This window comes from Cornus florida, unplaced genomic scaffold, assembly GCF_030987335.1.
Source record: "Cornus florida cultivar Cherokee Brave unplaced genomic scaffold, ASM3098733v1 CherokeeBrave_3.0.0_Hap2_Chr08, whole genome shotgun sequence".
In the NCBI taxonomy this organism is placed as follows: domain Eukaryota; kingdom Viridiplantae; phylum Streptophyta; class Magnoliopsida; order Cornales; family Cornaceae; genus Cornus; species Cornus florida.
This window is the reverse complement of record NW_026775578.1, coordinates 22,997,264-23,021,883: the sequence shown is the minus strand read 5'-3', so window position 1 is coordinate 23,021,883 and position 24,620 is coordinate 22,997,264. Positions and strand designations below refer to the sequence as shown.

At 38.1% G+C, this 24,620-nt stretch overlaps 1 protein-coding gene across 1 annotated transcript in view; it reads left to right on the top strand.

Moving 5' to 3' along the window:
• The window catches only part of LOC132270799 (probable LRR receptor-like serine/threonine-protein kinase At3g47570), a 42,991-nt gene extending 18,967 nt beyond the window's left edge, over positions 1–24,024 (top strand). The window contains exons 3-5 of the mRNA XM_059772002.1: positions 19,847–22,655; positions 22,818–23,260; positions 23,793–24,024. Of these exons, the coding sequence (XP_059627985.1) occupies positions 19,880–22,655; positions 22,818–23,239 (3,198 nt within the window). The 5' untranslated portion in view covers positions 19,847–19,879 and the 3' untranslated portion in view covers positions 23,240–23,260; positions 23,793–24,024. The remainder of the gene's footprint in view (positions 1–19,846; positions 22,656–22,817; positions 23,261–23,792) is intronic.
• The last annotated feature ends 596 nt before the right edge of the window (positions 24,025–24,620 follow it).

The following is a 24,620-nucleotide window of genomic DNA, read 5'->3' as shown; positions in this document are numbered from 1 at the left end:
ATGAAAGCTTCCATGCACGCTTCATCAAAATTGAATGGAACATCCTTGGCTAAGAGATTACACAAGGGCCCAGAAATTTTACTAAAGTCCTTGATGAAGCGACGATAAAATCCGGTATGGCCAAGAACGGAACGGATTTGACGGACGGAATTTGGAGGAGGAAGATTAGAGATTAACTCAACTTTTGCCTTGTCCACCTCAATTCCCCGTTTCGAAATGACATGTCCTAGAACAATGCCTTCTTGGACCATGAAGTGACTTTTCTCCCAACTTAGGATGAGATTTGTCTCCTTACACCTTTGGAGCACAAGAGATAAATTATTGAGACAAGAATCAAAGGAGGAGCCAAAAACAGAAAAATCGTCCATGAAAACTTCCAAGAATTTTTCAACCATATCGGAAAATATGGACATCATACACTTTTGAAACGTTGCCGGAGCATTGCATAGCCCAAAAGGCATGCGTTGATATGCAAAAGTTCCTAAGGGACATGTGAATGTTGTTTTCTCTTGATCTTGGGGGGCGATTGCCACTTGGTTATAGCCAGAATAACCATCAAGAAAACAATAGTAGCTTTGGCCGGCTGGCCTTTCTAGGATTTGATCAATAAATGGTAATGGAAAATGATCTTTCCTAGTTGACGAATTGAGCTTCCAGTAGTCAATGCACACACGCCACCCGGTGGTGGTTCGTTGCGGCATGAGCTCACCCGCTGAATTTTCAACAACGGTGAGACCAGATTTCTTGGGAACAACTTGTGTGGGGCTTACCCACTTGCTATTAGAGATGGGGTAGATGATTCCCGCATCTAGCAATTTTATCACTTCCTTCATTACCACTTCTTTCATGTTAGGATTTAACCGGCGTTGAACCTCTCTAGTAGGCTTTGCGTCCTCCTCCATATGAATGCGGTGCATACAAATGGAGGGGTCAATTCCTTTCAAGTCAGCCATTGCCCAACTAATAGCTTCTTTGTGCTCTTGTAGCACCGCTAAAAGGTTGGTTTCTTGGTCTCTTAGAAGGTCCGATGCAATGATGACCGGGAGAGTTTGATTTGAACCAAGGAATACATACTTGAGATGGGTCGGGAGCGGCTTAAGCTTAAGTTGTGGTAGAGATTTCAGAGATGGAACCGGAGGAGTGGTGGAGAGCTGAGGAAGCGGCTCTTTTGGAATTTTCCAAGGGGGAATATCCATGATAGCATCCACATCAAACAGAGAATTAACTTCTTGGATGGATTGATCAATGTCAAAGTTTGAGAAGTCGAAATGAGACATGCAAGTTTCAAGGGGATCTTTGCTTAGAATGAAGGGGAGAGATTCTTCGACCACTTCATCAATGACATCAACAAGGAAACAATCATCCTCATTGGAAGGATGTTGAGTTGCATGAAAGATGTGGAGTTTGACTTGCATGTTTCCAAAATCAATGTCCATCACCCCGGTTCGGTAATTAATTGATGCATTAGCCGTAGCTAAGAATGGCCTACCAAGGATCATAGGAATGTGTTTTTTTGGATTGTCGACAGGTTACGTGTCAAGAACCACAAAGTCTACCGGGAAGTAGAATTTGTCCACTTAGATGATAACATCCTCAAGAATGCCTCGTGGATGCTTGACCGATCTATAGGCAAGTTGCAAAACCATGGAAGTCTACTTTAAATCTCCCAGGCCAAGCTGTAAGTAAATTGAGTATAGAATTAAATTCACACTAGCTCCTAAGTCAAGGAGGGCCCTCTCGATTTCGTTGTCACCAATAACACAAGAGATTGTGGGGGTACCCGGATCCTTATACTTTGGAGGAGTGCTGTGCTGAATGATAGCACTAACATTTTCAGTTAACCTCACTTTCTTTGGCAAATGATTTTTAGAAGTGCGTTTTTGAGTGCACAAGTCTTTGAGAAATTTTGTATAAGGAGGGATTTGCTTGATAGCATCCAAGAGGGGCAAGTTGATCTTCACTTGCTTGAAAACTTCCCACATGTCTTGAATTTTACAATTCTTGTTCCCAATATGTGTTGACTCCTGAAGACGTTGAGGAAACGGAGCTTTTGGCTTATAAGTAGTTTCCATATTTGGGTTAACATGTGTGGGATTTCTGTGAATGGTATTTGGACGAGAAGAGCTGGGAATTTGATTGGAAGAGCTTGAATTTGGATTTTTCAAAGGAGGTTCTTTTTCATTTTTGTCTCCATCAACCTTGTTGTCAACCACTCTACCACTCTTAAGGGTGGTGATTGCTTGAACATGCTCATGACTCGGCCCACTCGATGGTGGGGTTTCATTAATCGCATGCATCCCTCAAGGATTTTCAAATGGTCGAGTGGGAAGCTTACCTTTGTCCTTTTGAAGCAATTGGTTCACAGAGTTAGCTATTTGGCCCACTTGATTTTCGAGCTTAGCTATGGATTGAGTATGAGAGTGAACCATTTGAGGAGTAGGCTGCAAAGATGTCAAGAGTTGCTTGTTGGAATCCATAATTTGCTTGTTTAATGATTCCATCATTTGCTTGTTTGCAGCCACAATTTCATCAGTTGGGTACACCGGAGGTTGATTGGAGACATTTGGATTGTACGGAGGACGGTAGCTTGAAGAGGCTGTAAATTGCCTATTTTGAAATTGAGGAGGGGGCTGATTTTGATGCCCCGTATTTTGAGATTGCGAATTCTGTGGGGGTTGTTCCCTCAACGAGAAATTCGGGTGATCGCGCCATCCTGGATTGTAGGTATTAGAATAGGGATTATTCCCGGATCTTGAGAACATGGCATTAGCTTGCTCTTGATTTGGATTGGAAAATTGCTCCGGTGTGGTGTAATCTTCTGTGAAATGGAATAGACTAGTACATGATGAACATATTGAACTTGTCAAATTTTGAGATAATGAAGGAAAGAGATGTGGTGCCATCAATTGATAGAATTTATGAGCTATGGCATCTACTTGAGATGATTCCTCCCTTATTGATTTTGGTTGACAAGGGTTGGTGTTCTTTGCATTGGTTGAGGTCGGAGCCCTACGAGAATTATGTTGAAGTGATTTTCGCTTAAATTCTTTTGTAGGGTCCAAGCCTCATCCGCATTCTTGGACATGAACATCCCACCATAAGAAGAGTCAACTATGAATCTATGGGGTTCGGTTAAGCCAACATAGAAAGCTTGCACTAATTGCCATTTTAGAATCAAATGATGCGGATATTTTCTAAGAAGATCTTGTAGCCTTTCCCAAGTCTCATAGAGTTGTTCTCCATCCGTTTGAGAAAAGCTAAGAATGGAATGCCTCATTTGGTTAGTTTTACTCACCGGATAATACTTCTTAAGGAATTCTTCCCCAAGAAGTGATGGAATTTGGAGTGAGTGAGTTCAACCAATACTTTGCCTTATCTTTTAAAGAAAATGGGAAAAGATGCAGATGTAGTGCATTCTCAGGGAAACCTCTCAACCGGATGGTCGAACAGATTTCAAAGAATTCATCAAGATGCTTATACGGATCTTCATTATCAAGGCCATGGAAAGATGAAAGCATTTGAATGGTACTTGATTTGATCTCATATTGAGCCGCATCGATGTTTGGCATCACTATGCATGAAGGTGAAGCATAGGTAGTAGGGATGAAATGGTCCCTGAGAGTCATTGGCTCTACATTTGGAATTTCGGCCCTATCATTATTAATTCCCTCATTTTTGATATCTCCTACATTTTCAGCCATTGCGTTAAATTTAGTTTCAAGTTCTTTTATGCTAGAAGATTCCCTAAGGTTTCATCTAAGAGTTCTTTCAAGTGAATTTATGTCAACTGGCGAGTCAAGAGTTGGTAGGGAGAGTGATCTATGGCCAAACATCAACAATACACAATGCTATCAACGCAACTATTTATTATTCACAACTCCACATACGATGTTCCCATTCTCCTCAATTATCAAGACAGAATGTAAATGGCCATGACAAGGACCAATGCTTGTACACGAAATTTAAACAAGATAATGGCCTCAACAAGGGCTTTAAAACTAAATTCTCACTAAGTTTAACACATGCACAATATTCATAATGTCGGAACTAGAAGGTTAAGAGACTTACCTAGGGTCCTCTAGACTTACAAATTAGCTAGCTTTCCCTTGGCGAGTTTCGAGTCCCTAGAATCTCACTTACAACACAAGATGGTTAAACTACACAAGACATATTCACAATTCACAATATTGACAATCAAACCAAAATTAACCCTAGCACTTCGGTTGCTAAACCGTTTATAGTCCCCGGCAACGGCGCCAAAAATTGATCGGTTGAGAATTCGATTTATGATAAATCAACCTTCGCAATAGCACGAATCATTGTAAAATAGGGCTATTGGTCGGGTAAGTCGAACCACTGGGACTGTGCTAATCTATAGCAATCTAAGTGTCTAGAGTTTTTTTAGAATGATACGGGGTGTTCATAGAGGATTTGTTGGTTGTCACTTAAGCTATGAAATTAAGGTGCATAAAATAAAAGTTTGCAAGAGTTTGAAGGAGATGAAATACAAATAAGGAAGACTAGGGAAGTGAATCCACCTCCATCCCTATACATATGCTAGATTATAGATAAATTGGGGGAAAAACAATATATGATGGTCAAGAAATATATAGCAACACATAGTTGCCATATAATCAACAAGATGTACATTAAATCTCAAGCAAGCATGATCCATCAAAGGTGAACATGTTTAGACTACCTAACTAAGGTGTAGCTTAACCACATTTACTTGAATGAAAGATTATCAAACCTTAGATAAAATGATGAAGCACATGAATGTAAGAAATAAGCATAAACCATTAAAGGCTTCACCTAAGCAATGATCTATCAAAGTACTTATCAACATGCCATTAAACCATTTCATAACCTTGTCTCCATTCTCACCATGAAAACTCAAACAATATGATTAATATAAGACATCACCTAAAACAAGATAATCAACTTACAGAAATCATCCATGCATATATCAACATTCATTACAACAAATGAAGTGCTCTTGGTTATGAAAAGACCATAGAATATACATTGTAATCCCCAAAATATAGCCTAAATTAGAACATGCTTACAAGGGAAGGGCTTCATTACCTCCCTAGATGGAGGTTTAGTTACCCATGGGAGCCTTAGAAGAAGGAAGAAGCTTGGTCTCCATCCCCATTTTTGAGCTCCTTTGTTGTAGCTTCAAGAACTCTTCTTTTCCTCCTCATTCTCTCTCTAGAAATCTTACAAGATGAGAGATATTTTATCTATCATGAGATATCCTCCTATATACACTCAAAACCTACTCCCTATGCTGAAAATCTCGACCTTCCCTCTCTGGTTCATTCTCTACCACATAAAATGAAGATAAGGGAACAAAAGTGCTGAAAAAGAGGGGCAGGTGAACTGCCTGCAGAGGGTCGGTGGGCGCCCGCGGAAGCTGCGGCTCGCGAGGATGTCTCTGGAGTGTTTGGTGGGCGCCTGCGGTGGCGAGGCGGGAGCTCGCGGGAGGGCGCGGGGGCTCCTGCGGCTGCTTTGCAAGGTGTCGCGAAAGAGGCCAGAGAGTTTAGGGTTGGCGGGCGCATCGCGGGAGCTCCGCGGGCGCCCGCGGAAGTTGCAGCTGCACTTCAACTCTAAATTTTCTGCAATCTTCTTCAGGCTGGAGTGATAACACACGTCCCTTATGAAACACTAAGCCATGTTGCCAGAAAAACGGTAATAGAAGAAGCTTCATAAAAAAGGTGATTTCCCGACACGGCGCATGTAATTCAACACAAATGATGTCAAAACCGTTTCTTTGATCACTCTCGGGCACAAAACCTGAAATCTGAAAGAAATACACAATTGAATTAAAACTTTACATTATCCTCTAATAATGAACTTAATTAATACAAGAAGGGGCGCTTGAATATGCAATATTCGGCGCTTATCACGCAACAATTTCGGTAGTGGGTCCCACACGGGACCGTCTAGCTCGAAAAATGAAAAAATGTAACAATAGCAACCTTGGCATTTCAAAGAGTCCTAGACTTAATGAAATGTCCCAACTAACTCTCGGAGACAACCGGCACACTCCACGGTGTTCGGCACGAAAAACGAGAAAAGACGAGAATGCCCTTGTATGAACGAAAAAAATTTCCCAAAAAAATTAAAATTGGCGAAATTCAGAAATATTACAATCTACCCTCCTTAAAAGATTTCGTCCTCAAAATCTACCCTCCTTAAAGAAAGAGACCCACTGCCACACACCTTCTCGAGAAACACCTTACCAAACCACAGAGCTAAGAACTCAACGACTTTGTTGCCTTTAACACCCGATGCCAATAGGCAATCACACACTGCCGCCAAAAAACCTAATGCTCACCACCTTATGAGGGTATTCATCACTCATAACATCATACACAAAGCCCGCTGAATTCTACTCTCAACTTAAAACCAACACTGGTCCTCTCTATATCGCCACACAAGGCTTCAGAGCCGAAAGAAGAACGGTCACAAGACCCCTGAACATGATAATATCCTATCTCAATTTGTCCTTCAAATAACACACAAAACCACAAACGAGGAACTCCGTTCATCTCACAATCAAGTTCAAACTCAATTTTACATGTCCCTGTCAGACCAACACTAGTCATCTGACACCCAGCTACACCACCTCATATCGGTACAAGCAACCACCAACCACACCATTCGGCAATCATTACACTTAATAACCTCAAGATGACTAAACAACAAATCTCCCAACGACTACATAATCATGAGTCACCAGAACTAATAAAACGTACTATCATGAACCCAGGACACAAATCATCAAAACAAGATCTTCAATAATCAATGGTCGTATCCTGAGACAATCACATGAATCCACACTGTCACACCGACACAACCCGCAATTCTGTGCTCTCACTGTTCCTAACAAGTCGAAATAATCATTGACCTTTGACCCGACATCATGCTAAATAAAGATTGATTCAAGAGAAATGGTTGGCCAGGCCATTCTTATCCTCGATCCGATCTCAGCACAGACGTCGTTCCTGTCCTCAAGTCCAAACCTCAAATACGATTTCACACTATCCACAAATCAACCATGAGATTCACTCTCTATCAATCCATCGCTTTACATAACCTTAACGACTATACAGTCACGTATCTACTCTAAAATCCCAACCATGCCTTGAACGCACAACCCATAACAAATGAAAAGCAACACAACACCAAATACCACAACCATCGACCAGCATAAGAGCTCTCCGATCTCCTCATAATACCCATACTAGGTAGACAATTCCATAACATCATTCAATTCAGTTTTGACCTCGTCAAAACACACAATTCGACTATCTCATGCCTGAGATCTCAAAACCAAAGTCAATCTTTCCCATTATTCCTAAACAGAATCCCACATTCACCTTCTCTAATCGCGTAATTCTAAGGCGACATTGACATTTGTTCTCAAGACATTACTCGTATCAAACGCCTATAAAAACATTCGAGTGTGTAACTCACATCACATCATCTAATCATCCTCAAACTTACAGTTCACAACATATCCCCTAGCCATCACCGACAGTACCAGACACTAGAAACACACAATCCCTATTAGACAACTAGTGCCTCACACACCACTAATCAAGACCATTCTCAGAACAAGCACCACTAAAAACCAATGACTTTATCTCCCTCCGTGGGAGTGAGTCGACCCTTCAACCAAACCTTTACCGGTGAACCCTAACAGCACAATAACTCATATATAGGTCTGTCCATCCGCGGACGCACATGACTCTTAGATAGAGAACAATGTTCACAACAACTAACATCCTTGCCAAGACTAGAACAAATGAAAAGGGTAACGAACCCCGCTCTCACGAGAGACTGACAACTAGTACTCGAATGCACCCGACACCCTATCACACGCTACTCACCAATCATCCAACTATGGACACCCAATCTCACCTGGGATGGAATGAACTCGCTACACACAAGGAGAAGAACCAACTAGAAACACATACGGGACTACGATCTCGATTCCAGGCGACCTCGCCACTAACAGACCGTCACACACCATCAACACTAGGACCTTGCAAACGCTATTCCGCAACACCTACGCTGATCAAAACCAACTAGATCCCTACGACCCATTCGTCGAGTACTAAGATACAACTCACAACACAACCATCAGACAAGAGCATCAATGCTCACAACATACTAACACTAGAAACGATCATAACCCTTCGGACACCACGTCCAGTTCTACCTAGAATCAGTCACTCCCAACCGACAACCTCTATGTCATAAAATGACACTTTACCATCCAGTTCATCTTTGCCTACCCAGGCGACACTGCCTCGATCACCATGTGTACGAGACTCATGACCTTAGTCACAACAACCCACTGAATCTTCAAAAGAAAAAGATGCCTACATGGCAACACCTCTCTCTCTGATTCTAAAGACTAAATTGACCACAATTGCCTCAATTGGCGTACAATCCCATCACTTACCTGACAACATACGACAACACTTATAATCCTAAACTACATTCGGATCATACCTTAAACCGTTTTGCTCATCAACATTAATCACCACACTATAACACCTTCACTGCCACTCATTTAAAACATCAGTTCAAACCTATCACTCCACCGGACCATCAAGTACTAACAAACAATTCTTCTTCCAACATCCTTAAGACAACACCATCATAACAAGAAAATGACCATTACTCTCGATACTCCCCACAACGACCACTACCTAACACTAGAAAAAAACCTCCATACAGTAATACCACGCAGTCAAAATCCTCAAAACAAAAATGAGCATAAAACCCAGAATGCTCAACACCCAACTGTCACCTCAATACCACCAATGATGCCATCAATCATTAACGCTTAACCCACAACTCGAACCACTCTTCACAGGACAATCTACATGCCTAAACAAGAAATTTTCATACTCCAGGTTCAATGTCGCTACCTCCCCTCTTCACTGTTCCTCACCTAGGCCACAACAAAAGCTGAATGGGACTACCAACTAGACCTACGGGATCATCCTTATCCTAATCATTCCAATCGTCAGTCCATCTCTTTGGATCCTCAAACAACCAACACTACCTCCTCGTACCCCAGACACAACATAAAATTTCAACTCTAGTTTACAGCTTCCAATTTCTAAAACACCATCCATTTAGTAACACAGTACCCATCATCTATTACTTTATCCGCAAACAACTAGGCACCTCAATGACCCTATACCACCTGCCTTATCGTGCATCCCTGCACTACACAGCTAAGACTGACTACTATACACCACCTCGAGACTCTCTCAACAACTGTAACAACCTAATCCTGCTCGCCAGTTGAGCCATATAATCAACCCATCGTGAATCGATTACCCGCGACACACTCTCGTAATTTCCCAGAATGGGGATCATCTCTCAACCAATCATAACCAATACACTTTCTTAGACCGCACCAAAACACTCGCGACATTCACCTACAACCCATAGACCACATTCGTGACTCAACCAACCTCTGTCACACATACCATGACCAGTTCGAAAAGAACCTCCATACCAAACTGTGACCCAAGTCACAAACACTAACCTCCTAAGGTCATACCTTTCTTCCTCGAAACCCTCACTTGCACACCTGACCTCCATGGTTACAGGAACCCATCCACCGATGCATGAGACTCCCACACAACAAAGACACCATACCATGAAATATGAACCCATTCTAAAGTCGTGCCCTAAGCATCGCGCAAAATGTAATGACCCACTCCACCACATGGTATGATATTGTCCGCTTTGAACCTGAGCCCGCACGGTTTTGCTCTTGGGCTTCACCCCAAAAGGCCTCATACCAATTGGAGTGACATACCTACATATAAGCACTTCACCTTCCCTTTAGCCAGGCGATGTGGGATTGTGCACCCGTAACTCGCTAGTGTGGTAGCCTGACAGTGTCTCTCGCACCCGCCCACAGTACACCCGCTCACAGGGTCATCACAATCCACCCCCTTGGAGGCTCGACGTCCCGGTCGGCACACTTCCGGCTGGGTTAGGCTCTGATACCATTTGTAACGATCCACTCCACCACATAGTATGATATTGTTTGCTTTGGGCCTGAACCCGCACGGTTTTGCTCTTGAGCTTTACCCCAAAAGGCCTCATACCAATTGGAGTGACATACCTACATATAAGCACTTCACCTTCCCTCTACCTAGGCGATGTGGGATTGTGCACTCGTAGCTCACCAGTGTGGTAGCCTGACAGTGTCTTTCGCACCCGCCCATAGCACACCCGCTCACAGGGTCATCACATAAAATGTAACTAAGAAGATCAGGATGACTACACGCCAGATAGCTCAATCTACGTGCTAAAAGCCTACGCCATTAGTTCGACAAGAACTGGCACCCAAACAACCCTGAAGCAACCGAGCTCCTCGCCTACTCAAGTTAAAACTTACACAACCATCTACGTCGTGATAAGTACTCTACCGTACTAGCTACCATCCCAATGCTCAACCACATAAACACATAATATAGATACATATACATATACGAAATGTATGAAACCTACAATATCATACGAAACATGATTGCATATATCATGATCTTTACTTATCACAATATCATAAAAGAAAATTGCACCAACCGTGCCTATTGTTTGCCACCGTCATGTATCACATATTCTCCATCTTATCAAGTATAACATGTTTTTGATCATTATCATATAGTTATTCCACATACATGGCCATGTAACACATATTTTAACATTTAATCACATAAGCATGTGAACACTTAGCAAGAAGGCATGTCTTTCAAAGCCGTAAACATTTAAGCAAGTAACAAGTAGGCATGTTTTTTAATGCAGTAAACACTTTAACATGCAATACTTCTAAATCAACTCAAGTCTCACTTAGGTTGACCCTACCTGTCATCCTTAGGTTTTCGAACCAAAGATTTTGATACCAAATTTGTAACGACCCGAACCCGAGGGTCCGAATCGTTAACCGGGTCCTTACCCAAACTCAAGGTCAACTAAGGGCACTACTGTTCTTTCCTATGTCAATACATAATATACATGTCATCCCAGGGTTTATAAACAGTAATAATAATAATAATAATAATAATAATAATAATAATAAAGAAATAATAGTAATAAAATGAGATCATAGTTACAAAGTATGTTAAAACGGTCTACTAATCCATCGAACCCTGTGGAGGAGCGTCGTCCGCCACTTCTCTTCTGTGTTCTGAAAAATGTTAAATAATGGGGTGACCTAAACGCTCAGTAGGAGGTGCCTAAGACACACCTCTTATGACCCCGTAAATCCACATAGAGAATAGAAAGCATGAGAACGGGATTATATCTCAGGAGTCGAGTAAAACCACTGTATCATTAACAAACAAACATATATTAACCAACTACCAAATGCACTAAGTATGCCAATGATGTGCCATGCCATGCAATGTCACTCCCTGTTTCTGAAACAATACCGTTTCAACTTCCAAACCGTTAGTGTAATCCGACCCAAGAAGCTTCCAAGGCATCATGAAAGGAGGATTGGCTAACCATCCCATGTGGTATACAAGTAAACAGGTTAGTCATATAGTTTTAAAAGTGGGCAAGTTAGTCATATAGTTTTAAAAGTGAGCAACTTGTCCCCTCACTTCACCTCCGACCATTTTTCACTCAATGTCATTGTGTATTTACCACATAACCCTTTATAACTAACTTTTTTTTTTAACAAAAAATTTTAAAAATAAAAAGCAAAATATCTTAAACATCCTCTATAATAAACTGAGGTATTTCATAGCCTAAATTGACTTATGTGTTGTAAATCCTCATGTGGGCATCTGTCTGGTTTATGTGAACTTGGGTTGAATGGATTTCCTACTCCTTTTTTTTCTACAAAATTGGAGAACACTTGTCCATTGTCTTTTTCCTTATTTTTTGTATTTACCACACTACCCCCTATAACTAACTTTTTTTAATAAAAAATTTAAAAATAGAAGGCAAAATATCTTAAATGCCCTCTATAATAAACTGAGGTATTACATAGTCCTAAATTGACTTAATATTATAAATCTTCATTTGGGCATCTGGTTTAAGTAAACTCGGGCTGAATGGGTTTCTTACTCCTTTTTTTTCTACAGAATTGGAGAACACATGTCCATTAACTTTTTCCTCATCTGTATTTTTATTTATTTATTTTTTTGTAACGCTTCCTTATTTGTATTTATGGCCTAGTTTAGTAGAGGGCGAAAAGATAAAAAATCATTCAGAGTACAAAACTAACTAGCAATTTATTAAAGTTTCAAGCAAATGAAATCATTGAAAGCTGCTTTAAGGTGAGCAATGAGGAAGGCTTTGAGGTCAAAAAGGGATTTACAATCTCACATTTTAAATTATATGTAAGAGGGGCTTTGACTACGTACCTTTCATGATTATATTATATCCCCAGCTATATTGTATTATATTACAGATCATTTGATATAGTCTAGTTCCCAAAAATCTTCTAATCTTAGAAAAGATAGAAGTGAAATAAATAAACATGAAAATATATATAAGGTCCAACAATAATTTTTATATATTACAACTTATTATAATAAAATACATAAATATGAATATATATATATATATATATATATATATATAAATGAATTGACCTTATATATATATATATATAAATGAATTGACCTTATATATATATATATACCACTCATATTGGAGGGTATTTTTGAAATTAATAAAAAAAGTATCAATTATGTTCATCACAATATGAAATAATAAAAGTTGTTGGAGGTAAAATGCAATGGTACAAATTATTGACTTTTGAAATACTTACTTACTCACTTTTATTTCGTATTGCTAGGTGAAAATTCAGTATTTTTTTTTGTACTTTTACCAAAATAGTATGAATCTTGATCTAAACTGATAATAAATCCAATAAACCATTAAAAAAATTGAAAATGTGCTAAATTAAACACATCACTCAACAAATCGGATAAGAAAAATCAAGGCAGAAAACTAACCTTCTCCATTCTCTGAGGGCGAAACTCCATCTCTGTCGGTGGGAGCAAAATCGGCTGTGACGCGAACACGTCTTTTTTGTTACTGCTGTTCAAGATCGGTGAGTCGTTGAGTGTTCGCTCTTGCAGTCTGGGTTGGGTCTGGTTGAAACCAGCCCAAGCTAAATTTTCAGAATCCTTAACAAGCAATTAATACAAATACCAAACCTAAATCTAAATTCTAAATTCTGGGTTGAATATCTTTAGCCAATTTGAGTCCATGGCCCATAGATAGATTGGCCCATTTGTTTTCTACTCTCTTAGATGCCTTTATGTATAACAAAAATTAGACTTTGACTTGTGAGGCGTGTCAAACTCTTCAATATCTATTAACAAGAACAATTGTGCAAAATTATATATCAAAAGATTCAGAATTTCTAATTTATTTCAAAATATCTATTAACAAGAACAATTGTGCAAAATTATCCTTTTTCTTCTTTTCATTTTTTACAATATGATGGCTTCAAATTATTTATTTATTTTTTGGGGTTTGAAATAAACTATTATTACCAATGACACGCAAAATTTTGTACCAAGGGTTCAAATATAGCCAACGCCCAAAACCTGGCCCTAGCCTGATAATTAATAGCCCTTCCATTACGTAGACGGAATGGGTTTGGGCTCTTTACGTATAAATAAATATGACTATCAAACTCTACACTAGCAGGAAAGGTAAGATATTGGTTGGTTGAAATTATTTTCAACACTGTAAAAACTAGGGGTGCACATAACTGGATTCGGTCCCAACAATTTTTAGAAAATGAAATCAAAATCGGAGCCGTTGGGACAAGGAACCGGAATCGATTCCACGGTTCTGGTTCAGTTCGGTTCGGTTCGGTTCCGGTTCCTTGTTTTATTTATTTATTTTTTAAAAATTTATGACTCTAAATCCATTCGTAGTGTAATTTGATATATAATATTGTAAATGAGAACATACTTTTATTATATATATCTCTTTGTATGCATCAATAGACATATATATTAGTAATTATATAATTAAAAATATAATATTTATAATTCTGGACCCCAGAACCGGAACTGTTTCCAACGCTTCCTAAAAATCGGAACCGAAACCAAAACACCGGTTCCAAGGTCTAGAACCGGAACCGTTCCCAATGGTTCTTAAAAATTGGAACCGGAACCTAAATCGAACAGGTTCTTTGTGCACCCCTAGTAAAAACAATCCAAAAGGGTAGATATAAGAAATGGTAGTTTTGTCCAATTAAATTTAGTTAAAATTGTCATTTGATATTTTAACAAGGGCAGTTTTGTCCAATTAAATTTTGAATAATTTTCTCTCACTTAAAAGGTAGTTTTCTGTCACTTAGAGGAGGTCATGGACTATTTTGACAATAATTTTAGTTGAGAGATATTTGGAAAATGTAACGACCCGAATTTATGGGTCCTAACCGTTAACTGGGTCCTTACCCGAATCCGATGTCAACTAAGGGTTATATCGTCCTTTCCTATGATCATAGGTAGTACACAAGTCATTCTAAGGTCCAAGGTACTCCAAAATAAAACTCGGAAGGAGAAGTCAAAAGTGCACGTAGAAGGGTAATGTCAGCCGGCTGGTGACCTTGCGTCGGCCGGCTGAAAATACAGGTTCGACCGGCTGACTGAGATAGTTAGTCGGTTGATATGGTTCCCAAAACTACATGCTCTCGGGACTTTTCCAAAGTGGTCTGTCGGTCGACTGATGGGTGGGGTTCGGCCGGCTGAAGGTGGTGTTTCGGTTAGCTGATGGGGAGGTTTAGCCAGCCGAAACGATGATACTAGAAATGCAACTCTCTGGAATGGCTAGAAGTGCACTGTCGGTCAGCTGATACTCCCTGTCAGCCGGCCGACAGCCCAAGAATGTTGCTGTCTGCAGCTGATAACACCAGAAACTAGACTCGTGTGAGCCGGCCTTGCACAAAAACCTGAAGCACAACCAATCCCAAATTCATGGCAAACAATACACGACGTCCCACAGTTATGAACAACAATAGTAGGTCGCAAATTATAATATTATTTCCCATCCATTACAAAAATGCCAACATGTTTTCAAGTTCATAAGAAAACTGTCCTGTGGTTATATTTACATTACAAAATGAATATACTTTTTAGGGCAAAGCTTTACAAAAAGAATAGATCCAAATACACAAAAGATAACAAATGAATTTCTAATCCTCTTTAAGCCATGATGGTCAGCCTCCACTACTTCTTTCCCAAGCCTTGAAAAATATTAAATAATGGGGTGAGCTAAACGCTTAGTAGGAAGTGTTTAAGACACACCTCTTATGACCTTGTGAATCCACATATAGAATAGAAAGTAAGAGAACTGGGTCATGTCTCGGGAGTCAAGTAAAACCATAGTATCGTCACAAACATATGAATATCAACCAACTACTAAATGCACCATGTATGCCAATGATGTGCCATGCCATGCAATGTCATTCCCCGTTTCCGAAACCATACCGTTTCCTTCCCAAAACCGTTGGTGTAATCCGACCCAAAATGCCTCCAAGGCATCACGAAAGGAGGATTGGCTAACCATCCACGACTCCAAGGCACCTCCAAGGCGTCATATCCGGCCTAGTTAGCTCAACCATACTAGGGTCTCTCCCTAGTCCCCTTTAGACTACACCAACTCCACAGACCACTAAGCGCCTACTAGGTATCCGGTTTTCATAAATCCAACTCAAAATCATTTCTATAAAAAAAACAAGTTTCCATTTTCGCTTTTCAAAACATTTTCCCCTTTCCTTCCCAATAGGATGTATGAATGCATCATGCCAATGCATATAATTTCCACCATTTGAAATTAATCACAACATGCCCTCATACACAAATCTAATTCATTGAACATAGTGTGCTTTGATGAACATAACATTTCAACAATTTATACACATAAAATGCAACGATAAATTTTCAATTTAGCATGCTTCTTCATATCATTGCAAGAAACAAGTAAATTTAATCATTTAGTCATATAGAACATAATTAAACACAAAACCCTCAAGGACTTAGGTAAAACAATTAAATTAAGCATGCTTATACTCAAATAAAAAGGGGAAAAATTCACAAAATCAAAGAAATCATGAATTAGAATACCCATACCTCAAAATGTGCAAAAACCCCTAATTTGTGTCCTAGATCTCGAAATTTCCAAGTGCACTAAACAAGAAATTGCTCTGATCAAATCGTAGATCTCGGTGAGCTCTTTAATTTGCCGCAAACGGCATCTAAAAATACCAAGAATTGAGGGAGAAATTTAGGATTGAAATCTTGTAAAAAGAAAAAGAAAAAAAAAAATGAAAAATGAGAGGGGTGAGAGTGAGTTACGAGACAGAGAGGAAGAATGAGACTAAATGGGTCTCTAAGCCACACATATATGCTAGTGGTGGGTCCCACCCCCATTTAAAATAAAATTTTCCTTTTTCTTTTTCTTTTTCTTATTAATTCTCATCAGAAATTTATATATATGCACCAACTATAATATAGTCACATACAACACATTAAATAAAATGAAAATGATGCAAATGGACCCAACCGTAACCCTCGTACATGACAATTCCGATAACGGGTCCCACCCGGAACCGTCCGACCCGAAAAACGGAAAAAAATACAAAGATGACAAACCTTGCATTTCAAATAGTCCTGAACTCAATGAAATGCCCCAATCAACTCTCTGACACATCCGGCACACTTCACGATGTCCAGCCCGCAAAACGAGAAAAGACGAAAATGCCCTTGCAATGACAAAATTTCCGAAAAAATGGAAAATGGCGAAAAATGAAAACACTACAGAAAAAGCTTAGAAGTGATTATGAACTATTTTGACAATAATTTCAATTTAGAGACATTTGAACAAACCTTAGAGAATGTCAGGTATTTCACCTTTATATAAGAGTAGCATTTACGCCATGCTATATGCCTAAATGACTCTTAAGGTTGGAGATTGGTTGTGTGTGAATTATATGTAGAAGTCTTATTTTATTTTTGGCTGGTTGCCCAAAATCCAAAATTTAATGAGATATTGAAATGGACTTCTACTTTTGTGACATCTCAACACAACTTATACATTGAATGATGCTCGGGTAAGCTGCTCAGGTCACTTATTTTAAAGAGATGTTGGTGGTGTCGTATTGGCCGACTATATTCATGTGAGATAAAGGCAACAACAACGACTGTGTCTTATAGTTCATTGGATTTTAATTTATGTCCCTATCTCATCATCTCTCGCCATCAAGTAGCTCATGCCTTACGGCAGTGGGCTCTCAAGCGCAAATATAATGATCAATGAACTGTGTAATATAATGGTACCTCACCACCTTTTAAGTAGAATGTCGATATTATTAATATTACATGAACAATATAAAATCCTAACACTCTTATATATTCGGGTTACAATAGATATTAGAAATCAGGTTCAAGACCCACCAAGATAATTTCATTGCCCGGCCATTTTGTCAATTAACTTCATATACTATTAAGAGCATAATAGGACTTAAATTTTTGGGTATTAAACACCTAATAACTGGTACGGTGCAGGCTCATCATGTGATATAAACTCCTATCTAACATTTCAAATCTGTCTGCAATGAGCAAATTTCACTAAATTTCCATTAGCAATCTTGTTATTTACACCCCTTATCATTAATTTCTTGCTTGTATGGGTTGTATTCTAATCTTGTCCTCGAGTTCTTAGTTATAGATGGTTTGTGAGTTGTTCCAAAAGAGGTAGGGGTAAAATGGATTGTTAATTTTTTAAATTTTGTTTCATATAGATGTGTTACATTTTGGGATTGGACCCAAATTAGGGCGCCATGGGTGAGCCCGACCCGATTAGAAAAGACTTTGGATTGATTCACATTTACAATTATCATGCAAAAAGTTTCCATCGAAATTTAACACAGTTGTCAGGTTTTGGTCCACGAGGATTAGAGAGGAGTATAACAACTGATCGCTTATATAAAGGGCATATATGGAATAATGATAAAATGGTCCCTTATTCGTATTCATTTTTTACAACTTTTTATGATGGCTTAAAAAGCAATTTTGTTTAGAAATGATTACTAAAATTTAGGGGTAGTTTGGTAACGTTTATGTATTTTTTTTTTTTTTTTTCTATTTATATTTCTAAGTGTTGTTATTATTTTGGTAGGTTTTTAAAAACAGTGAAGTGTTTGATAACATTTATTTAATTCTTGAATTTTATAAACTGCAAACCAAAAACATGTTTGGTAAGATTTTAGCACAAAAAATAAAAATAAAAATAAAAATTATTCATATAAAAATATATTAATCCCATTAATTAATATATTTTTCACATATAATAACAATTGAGTTTTCTGCTAGGATTTCTTGAATTGGCAGTTGATAATTGAGTTGAGTAATGAATGATAAAAATAAGACAAAGTAATGAAATTGAACCAATTCAAAAAGAAACCTATATTCACTTGCCTCCAAAAAACGTAACCATCAATCCCTCTACATACCTGTATATATATATATATATATATATATATCAAGATTATAAGGAGCAACAATCCCCGAGAGTCGAAGCGGATTGGGGCTTTATTGTCTTTATAAGTTTTTGCAATTTGAATTTGCAGGACATATAATATTCTATCATGTATGGGTTGTCTTTTGTTACAAAGACGACATGTCTCTCACGAAGAGACCATGAAGAAGAAGAAGAGAGAGAATAGAGTGAGAGGAGAGATATAAACGAATATGTATATTGATGCGCATAAATTAGAAATAAGTTAAGAATATGTTTCTCGTTTTTTGGTTGGGAACAAGTGAAAACAACTTTTTTGTATACTTAAAAATTGGACTTTTTGAGAACATATTTCCAAAATTTAAAAATAGAAATAAGGTTAATAGAAATATTTATCTTACCTATTTATATATTTTTTTGACCTTTTAAAGATAAAAAACATAAAACAGAAACATAAACCGAAACAGAACATTACCAAATCACCCCTTAAATTTAATTTTTTTTTTTTTTTAGTTTTGACTGATGCTCAAAATGCAAAATTTAGTGAGAGACTGGCATTGACTTTTAGAATGTAGAAGTCTTATTTTAATTTTGACTGATTGCCCAAAATACAAGATTTAATGAGAGACTGGCATTGACCTTTACAATTTAGCAGTATTTTAATTTTGACTGATTGCCCAAAAGTTCAATTTTTACTGAGACACTGGCATTGACCTTTACAATTTAGCAGTCCAATTTTAATTTTGACTGACTGCCCAAAAGTACAATTTTTTGTGAGAGACTGTCATTTGACTGACATTGCCTCTTACATTTATAGCATCTTTAAGACGGTCTCAACCAGTCAACTTTATAACATCTTTAAGACCGTCCCTACCAGTCAATTATTGCCATCAAGTAGCTCATGCCCAAAGAGGACTTCACAATTCAACATACCAATCCATATTGTTACAAAATTCAACCATGTCCACCAAATATGGGAAATAAAAGTTGAAGAAAAAACAGTATATGTATCAAGCCTGAGATTGAATCCCTTTAGGGCCTATCGCCAAATGATCACAACTTGATATATTCTTTTCACTGGTAAATTTCAAGGACTCAAACTTTGATCAATATCCTTCAAGTTCCTGAGACTTAAATCCAGCGCACAGGTACAATACTATAATCTTTAACGAAGCCACAATTGCAACTAGTTGTGACTAGCATAATTGTTCTCAAATGCTTCTGATACCGCACATTTTTGGATTATATTTTACAACTCAGCTTTTTTTTTTTTTTTTTTTTTTTTTTTTTTTTTTTTTTGGGTAAACAGGAACTGGAGTACAATATCCATATCTTTCAGGCCATGTGGAAAGAGGATAAATTTTTCCAAACTCAGATGGGAATTTCAGCTGGCTTGGGCTTAAGAATATCAAGGTCAATTTTCAATGCTTTCACCTATGTAACAATATTAGCATGTTGTATGAGTTTGATGCATGCAAGCATTCCTACCAACGCAGCCACCTCCAGGCTGAGAGGGAATGAGACAGATCGACTTGCATTGTTAGCTTTCAAGGCCAAAATAATCAGTGATCCACTCCAAGTTACGAGTACGTGGAATGGATCAATACACTTCTGTCAGTGGCATGGTGTTACATGTGGTCACCGTCACAAAAGGGTCACGAGGTTGGAGCTACAGTCTCGGAATTTATCTGGCACCATATCGCCACACATTGGGAATCTAAGCTTTCTAAGAGCATTAGTTCTCGTGAAGAATAGTTTTGAACAAGAAATTCCCCTTGAACTTGGCCGTTTACGAAGATTGCAAATTTTATCTCTTGGCAATAACTCAATAAGTGGTAACATTCCTGCTAATTTATCTGCTTGCTCTAACCTCAATGTCTTAGATTTGGAATACAACAATCTGGTAGGGCCAATTCCTGTGGAGCTGGAAACCTTGTCAAAGCTCCGGATAATGAGTATTAGGCACAATCACCTAACAGGAAATTTATCACCTCATTCATTCATGAACTTGTCATCTCTTGAGAACCTTTCTGCATATGGAAATAATATTGGCGGGGGTGTACCTGATGCACTTGGCCAACTTAAAAACCTAAGAAGAATTTCACTAGGTGACAATAGGTTGTCTGGTACCATCCCTCCTCCAATCTTCAATCTCTCTTTACTGGAAGTTTTCGATGTGATGATAAATAACCAAATAAAAGGCAGCCTTCCCTCGGACATAGGCATCACTCTTCCTAATATTCGATTCTTTGGCATTGTCTCTAACCAATTTACTGGATCTATTCCTATCTCAATATCCAATGCATCGAATCTTGAAGTGTTATTACTCAGTTTAAATAATCTGTCTGGAAAGGTGCCTACAATGGAGAGATTGCTAAAGCTGAATTTTTTAAATTTGGCCAGCAATAATCTTGGAAGTGGGGGAATTGAAGACTTCAACTTTTTGTCCTCTTTGACCAATATCACCAATCTAAGGGTGATGGTCTTGGACAATAACAGTTTTGGTGGAATGCTTCCCAAATCCATTGCCAACTTCTCAACCAAGTTTCAATTCTTTAACTTAGCCAATAATCAATTATTTGGGAGCATCCCGGAAGGGATCGAGAATCTAATCAACTTGAATTGGCTAAATATGTGGGGCAACAAGTTCACAGGTAACATTCCCACCGAGATTGGAATGCTTCGAAACCTAAACGAATTGAGCTTGGCTTATAACAAATTTTCCGGATCCATTCCCTCCTCTCTCGGAAATTTAACTATGTTAAACCTCTTGAATTTAGCTAACAATAATCTCAATGGCAGCATTCCTTTAAGTCTTGGGAAATGTCATAATTTATTATTACTTGACCTTGCTGAAAACAATCTCAATGGTACCATACCCTCAGAAGTTCTGAGTCTATCCTCCTTATCAATCTATCTAGATCTGTCTCAAAACCATTTCACTGGTTCACTTCCCACAGAAGTTGGAAATTTGAGAAATTTAGGTGCACTGAATGTTTCGGAGAACATGCTGTCCAGTGAAATTCCAAGCACTATTGGTAGCTGTGTGAGATTGGAGGGATTATATATGGCAGGTAACTTCTTCCAAGGAAGCATTCCATCATTTTTGAGCTCTCTGAGAGGTCTTCAAGATTTAGATCTTTCTCGCAACAATTTGTCTGGAAAAATTCCAGAATATCTTGAGGGTTTCGAATTATTAAAATTTTTGAATCTATCTTACAATGATCTCGAGGGTGTGGTACCAAAAAATGGTGTCTTTGGAAATGCAAATGCAGTTTCAGTCGCTGCAAATAGTAAGCTCTGTGGAGGTATACCTGAATTACAGCTGCCTAAATGTAACTTCAAAGGATCCAAAAAGAGGGTATTAACTCTTACCTTGAAATTAATAATCCTCGTAGCATCGGGGCTTATTGGATTAACATTACTCTTGTGTATTCTAGTTCTTTACTGGCATAAAAAGAAGAGAGAAAGACCTTCTTCAGAAAATTCAGGAAGATTTTTTTTGAAAGTATCCTACCAAAGTCTACATAAAGCTACCAATGGTTTCAGCATCTCCAATTTGATAGGGGTGGGTAGTTTTGGGTCTGTATATGAAGGACTTCTTGACGATCAGGAAGGGAAAAAGGTTGCCGTGAAGGTACTCAATCTTTTGCGGCCAGGAGCTTCCAGGAGTTTCATCACCGAGTGTGAGGCGTTGAGGAGCATCAGGCATCGGAATCTTGTCAAGGTAATCACTGCATGTTCAAGTGTTGATCACCAAAATAATGACTTTAAGGCTCTGATTTATGAGTTCATGGTCAATGGGAGCCTAGATGATTGGTTGCATCCAATTCAAGGAGACCTTGAGGAGTATGTGGAAGCAAAAAGTTTGTGCCTTGGTCAGAGATTGAATATTGCCATTGATATTGCTTGTGCATTGGATTATCTCCACCATCGTTGTCAAACTACGATTATCCATTGTGATATGAAGCCAAGCAATGTTCTTCTGGATGATGACATGATTGCTCATGTAGGTGACTTTGGGATATCAAGATTTCTTCTTGATGCTAACAATAATGACAGTGGAAACCAAACCAGTTCTGTTGGAATCAGAGGTTCCGTTGGTTATACACCACCAGGTATTAACGATACGATTTTTTATTTCTCTGTTAACATTTCTTTCCCTTAATCTTAAGGAGTAGTTGTGATATATGTACCATGAATCCTATTTTACAGATAAAATGTTTGTTTTGTAAAGAGATATTTACATTTCTTTTTGCACTGGGTTGTGTGGATTGTAGAGTATGGTATGGGAAGTGAGGTGTCAATATCCGGTGATGTGTACAGCTATGGCATTCTCTTGCTCGAGATGTTTATAGGAAAAAGGCCTACTGATGAGATGTTTATTGATGGTCTGAATCTTCATAACTTTGCCAAGACAGCTTTGTCGATGGACAGAGTAGTTAGCATTGCAGATTCGGTACTTCTCCAGCAAGGAGAAAAGGGTGACGCAAGTACGAGCACCAACAACACTCTCAATCAAAGCCGTGTTAGCAGTTGCAAGATTCTGGAGTGCTTGACTGCCGTATTTAGTATTGGAATTGCATGTTCAGAAGAGTCACCAACTGAACGATTGGATATTACTGATGTTGTAGCTAAGTTGCATGCCATTAGGGACAATCTTCTTGGAACTGGTGGAGCGCATGTCGGAAGACCTAATTAACTGCAGGTTGATCGTGAGTAGGTAAGAATCGAATTACTGTCTTGGTAACTGAAATAAACATTTTGGAGGGGCAAAAGAATTAGCTAGGCCAATGTCTAGGCATGCATGTAGTTCTCATGATGTTCTTTATATGCTTTCTTTTCCGACAAGAATTGTAATGATGTCTAATATATATATGTATATATATATATATACATATATATATATATATATATATATATTTTCACCTACTTTTTTTCTAGATATGATTTTTTTTGTCTTTGAGCATGCAGACCACACATGTTCTTCTGTGTTGGTTCAAATATATTTTTTTTATATCTAATTCATTTAACTGAAAAACAAACCAGATTTTGTGAAAATTGATGATTTAATTTCCTGAAAATTGTGTTCGCCTGAAACCAAAAAAGCATGATAGCTCGCTTGATCATGTTATCCTTAAGCTTAACATATTGGTTAAAGGGCTTCCAGTATTGCACCTTGTTAATTTACATCTTTCACTTTCTTATATCACATTCGAATGTCCGAGAGCTAATTATGTTTCTTCTATTTCCAGATGCTTTGAGGTCTGTTGAGCTTGGAGAAGTTGGTTGATTCATCAATTGTGCAGTGCATGTCAAATACTGCTTTTGCTGATTGTTACACATACTGTTCTGTATTTTCTTTTTCTTTTTCTTTCATCTCTGCTCTCCAGTGTGCAACTTTTCTCATTTAAATGTACTTCAATAAAGAGTCATGAAAATAATTTCAGCATAAATAAAAATTTATATAATGTAGTGCATAAATTTGATTATGAAACAAACCTTCATTATACATTTAGATGGGAGACAACCCCTCTAATATATGGTGCGAGTGTTGAGGGTTTTCTTTATTACAATTTACACGCAGTGGAGATTAGGATAACCCCGTGCTCTAAAAAAATTGATGTTATGACGTCAATAGACTTTTAAGATTCAAACTTACAATGATACCCAAATTGCATGAACCAAATTTCCACGTTAGGATTACACTATATATATATATATATATATATATATATTATTTTTATTTTAAGAAAAGCATTTTGTTGATCCTTTACGTCATAAAGAATTACCTATTTTGACAAGAGTATAGAGTTTAGGGATTAAAAAAATGAGAAAATGTGTTTGGAGTAGGCCAGACAATTTTATTTGACAGGTGTTTATTTTGATAATTTCTTCTGTTATATTAAAAAAAAAAAAATCTAACAAAGATCCTTAACTCTAACTCTTATCCAATGTACCCTGGGCTCCTCGATTTAGAAGGAGAAAAAATTAATATACAATGCACCCGGTGCACTGGGCACATTGTGTATTTTCTCCTCCAAAAGTTAGCGAAAACTTGAACCAATAAACTCTATTTAAAA